General features: G+C 38.1%; 2 protein-coding genes across 2 annotated transcripts in view; both read left to right on the top strand.

Moving 5' to 3' along the window:
- LOC122649971 (DEAD-box ATP-dependent RNA helicase 15) overlaps window positions 1–4601 on the top strand; it is a 30338-nt gene that overhangs the window by 24443 nt on the left and 1294 nt on the right. The window contains exon 13 of the mRNA XM_043843242.1: window positions 1341–1346. The gene's annotated coding sequence lies outside the window, so the exon portion shown is untranslated. The remainder of the gene's footprint in view (window positions 1–1340; window positions 1347–4601) is intronic.
- Window positions 3541–4601, top strand: part of LOC122650990 (probable polygalacturonase At3g15720) — a 34603-nt gene continuing 33542 nt past the window's right edge. The window contains exons 1-2 of the mRNA XM_043844341.1: window positions 3541–3576; window positions 3741–3881. Of these exons, the coding sequence (XP_043700276.1) occupies window positions 3574–3576; window positions 3741–3881 (144 nt within the window). The 5' untranslated portion in view covers window positions 3541–3573. The remainder of the gene's footprint in view (window positions 3577–3740; window positions 3882–4601) is intronic.

Here is a 4601-nt window from a genome sequence, read left to right as displayed (position 1 = left end):
CTTGATAAGGCGAGGTAATGGAGTTGAGGAAAGGTTTTAGTTTGTTAGCAACGATTTTTGAAATAATCTTATAAGGTACATTGCATAGACTAGTATGTCGAAAATCTTCCACTTTGCTTGCTCATTCTTTCTTGGGGATGAGTGTAATGAGAGTATGATTTATAGAGGTTGGTAGGGTGAAGTTTAAAAAGATATCCTTGACCATGTTAATGATGTCAATTTTGATAGTTTCCCAATTATATTGATAGAAGAAGGCTGGAACTTAACACCATCAATCCCTGGAGCTTTGAAGGTTCCAATGCTAAACATAGAGGATTTGATTTCATCTTCAGTGGATATACTATTTAGGGAACTGAGATCCGTTTGCGAGATCACAGGGTCAACGAAACTTTCAAAAAAAGATGGATTGAGGGGGTTGATTGTGGTGAACAGATTCTCGAAATAAGCGGGGAACTCGGAGGCAATAATAGATGGGTAAGAAATTTTACCTCAAGTTTCATTGATAAGGTAGGGGATACTATGAGATCTGATATTACATTTTGTAATTGAATGATAGAATCTAGTATTTCTGTCCCCATCATGGATGTACATATGTCTTTATTTTTGCATCCAAAAAAGTTCTTGCGCTTCAAGAATGAGTTGAAGATAGTGTTCAGTCTCCTTCATGTTGGTTGGAGCGGGTCATGATCAGAACTAAATGATGGCAGAAGCTGCAAGGTTGCATTAGGCAAAGAACTAAACCAATTGAGTATACTAAGACACCGATCCAAGTGCTCAATAATTCTGTTGGGTGGTTTTTCATCTTAAAACCAGTTGGTTCGAAGTGGGATGGCCTCTTGTGGCTCTTATACTTGATAGTCGAAGCACCCACAATCAATGTGGGATTATTATCTCAATATTCCCCTTTACGTGTATGCCTCTTCTGGGCTTTGTCTTTTCGTAGGTGGAACATGGCCCATCATCGATGGAGGCCCAGCGTACCCACTCTGATACCATATTAACGTTTCATCTTAAAAACCAATTGGTTCGAAGTGGGGTGACCTCTTGTGGCTCTTGTACTTGATAGTCGGAGCACCGACAGCCAATGTGGGATTATTACCTCAATAGAACAATTCTTTACACATCAAGGTTGATGGGGAATTGAGATTTAAGAGGTTTGCCCCCACACTAATCTTTAGTATCAAGGAGCTCATTAAATAGTGATAGGGGTGGTACAAGAGGAAAGGAATGAGCTTCAATCAGACCAGAAGATGGTCCGATCAGATGGTTTAGGAGGTTCGTATATACAGATGAGATACCAAATAGCAATAAAATGATTCCCAATGACTATTGAAAATGAGGGATGGGTTTTTACCAAGTAACCAAATGGCCACCACTGTAACTAGCCTTTATTTCCAAAACTTTCAAGGAAGCCAATAAACTTGTAATATTTACAAGGGTTTTGGGGAGAAGTTTGAAATCAAGTATGAGAGTTTTGGTTTCACACAAAAGAGTGAAATCATGTTTCCTTTTAGTAAAAGATGAGATTGCAGAGCTCGTATGGTGGTCTTGGATTTAAGACCTCTAACATTCCAGCTAAATATGTACATGATAAAAGAGAAGGGATTTAAGACGAAGATTATAAATAATATTTAGAAAACTTAAAGTAAAATAAAGGATATGGATAAGAAAATTGTAATAAACACAAGACAAAAATCAGAAATAGAAAATGTTATCAAAGACGATGATAGCGTCGATTTCTTGTCCCTAGCTCTGTTTCGGGATCCTTCAGAAATGCGAACTGTTCGTTTCCTTTGTGGAGAACGGTGGTTCTCCTCTTCTGATTTCAGTTCACAAACCCAGTCTTTCATTTGAGTTGAAAGAATGTCCGGAGATTTGGAGATTAAGAGATTTGGAGATTTTTAGGAGATCAGTTAAAAGCTTTTGGAAGAGCTTGAGTTCGATGGAATCCTTCTCATCATTAGAAAAATCGCTTCTCTTTCAATGGTATTTCTACTTGGTTCTCCTCTTGTTTTCTTGCAGCAGAATTTATAGGATCAAACGTTTACCAGTCGTCCAAAAGCCTGGATTTGTGAAGAAGGCGCAACTTTATTTCCTTAGCCAACATGCATCATGGTTCAAGCCGAGACTTGGGGTGAAACCTTGGGCACCTTCTTAGTACAGTCGATATTTGCCCTCAACAAAAGCATTTTTATTTGGCTGGTGTGTGGCCATATTCTCTCGGTTGCCTGGAAATGAGGGTTGTGGTTAAGGGTGTCAAAACTAAATCGAAATTGAACCGAACCATTTAAACCGAAATCAGTAGACCGTTTAGTTAAATGGTCCGATTACGATTTTAGAAATAACACAGTTTATTTAATCGATTTGGTTCAGTTTAAATCGATTAATCCAACGGTTTCAAACCGTGTAAACCAATTAAAATCGATTATAACCAAACCATTAACCATTTAAAAACTTAATAAAATGTTTTTTTTTTTTTTTTTTTATAAACAAAAAGTCAAAACCTAACAAGTAACAACTCTAGGTAGTCATGTTTCTTCATTAATGATTTCCTTTTTCCTAAAAAAAAAACTAATAACTTAGTAAGTAATAAATAATAATTATTAATTAATAACTAGTATTAATAAATAGAGTAGAAAATGTGTACAGAACCGTTTAATCAAAATCGTGTAAAACCATATAGAACCATTTAACCGAAACCGTTTACCAAACGGTCCAGGTTTTGATTATGAGACCGTTTCGTTAAACGATTTGATTACAGTTTCTACTCTCAAGCAGTCAAAACCGAACTGAACCAAACTGTTTAACAGAAAACGGACCGTTTAACACCCTTAGTTGTGGTGGAAGGTTTGTAAGGTGGTCGGTGGGAGGATTTGGGGAAAGGTTTGATGGTGGAGATATCTCAGCCCTAGAAGTAACGATTGGGGAGTGAGAGGAGTCACAAGGGTGGGTATGTGGGTGGGTAGGAATTAGTTTATATGACCTTGAGCTAGTTTTGGGCTTTATGAGATTGAACCGACTGATGCCGGCTCATACAGTGGAATTGGGCTGGGATCTTCGAGGTCTGGGCTGGGCCTGCATCATCACAAGTCTTCACCAGAATACCATGTGGATGCTAAGGATCTAACCACACCTTAGTATCCTCATCATTCCCAATGACATGCTCAATCAACCCCTCAGCCTCGTTCCTGAGTTTCAATATTTCCCTCCAGACCCAAGAATAGTCCTTTAGACCCTTAGCCTTTTCGAGTTCTCCCTTCTGTTGTACCTACCCTATATCGTGCTGTGTATAATTTTGGGGAAAATGAATGCTGCCTAGTCACGAGCAGCCTGTAACCAGACACAGCCCCCTGAAATGAACACCTACGCGCCCACTACAAAATGAAAACCATCCCTTGGAATATCTACAGAAATTAATAACCAAAGACACAATGGAATATGCCATTAAATGCAGTATAATGGCCAAGCTATTCTGGGCATATTAGAACTCCTATATATGGGCAAAACAATAAGGAGACAAGTACAAATTAACATCAGAAGGCAAGATTATATTGCTCTATATTCATAGATAGAATGGTGAGTTAGTTCTTAGAACTCTCTTTCTCTCTCTCTCTTTCCAATTCTAAACTAGTTTCTGTAATGGGCAAATGTGCTTTAAGAGTTCTAAGGTCTACTAACTGTTTAACATTTTTGGTTAGCTAGTTTTCTTGCCATGGTTTCATTTTGACTTTGTTATGCAGGATCGTGTCACCATCTTCTTGATCTTCTTATGCATTGCCTTACTCATTTCCAGTAGTAATGGGTTTGATGCTACACAACCAAATTCTTTTGATGTGATAACCAATGGAGCTGTTGGAGACGGCATAACTGATGATTCGGCGGTAAATCTTTTGTGTTAAAAAGAAAAAATTCAAAAAATTTTGAATTTGAGGAGAGAGATAACGACACATAAAACAATCATTGCATCATCATGCATGATTTTTGTCTTATTATGTTTTTTCTTTTCTTGACATCCAAACATAGCTTAAAAGCTAACATAATCATTGGTAACATTTGGTAAGGCCTTTCTGAAAACGTGGCAAGCAGTGTGTGGAGCAGATGGTTCGACCCCCACCCTCAGCGTACCTTCTGGGAAGACATTCTTGTTGAAGCCTATTCTGTTTAAAGGTCCTTGCAAAGCCCAGAACGTTAATGTTGAGGTAAACTAAAGAGAGTACCAAAGAAAATTCTATTTCTTTTTTTATTTTTACAGTAACTGCCTCAGACAGAGATCGAGTGATAGACTATCCTGCAACTACACCTCATAACGGTCCATTCATTAATTAAATGGTTATCTTCAAAATACATTTAAAATTGAATATATTTTGAAGGCCTGCATGGTACAGGTACACGCCCACACACAACACCGGTTAACGTTGATTTTTCTATTTTTTTTTCTTCTCAATGTAGTGCATTATTGTAGGTTTGGGGGAACATAATTGCGCCGGATTCTATTTCAGAATATGAGGGACATGATGTGTGGCTTTCCTTTAATGGCATAGTTGGCCTCAACATCCATGGAACTGGCCAACTTGATGGTCGAGGCAGTGTTTGGTGGCCAC

The sequence above is a fragment of the Telopea speciosissima genome, chromosome 2 (assembly GCF_018873765.1).
Source record: "Telopea speciosissima isolate NSW1024214 ecotype Mountain lineage chromosome 2, Tspe_v1, whole genome shotgun sequence".
In the NCBI taxonomy this organism is placed as follows: Eukaryota; Viridiplantae; Streptophyta; class Magnoliopsida; order Proteales; family Proteaceae; genus Telopea; species Telopea speciosissima.
The sequence above is the reverse complement of the archived record's forward strand: the minus strand, read 5'-3'. Positions and strand labels throughout refer to the sequence as shown.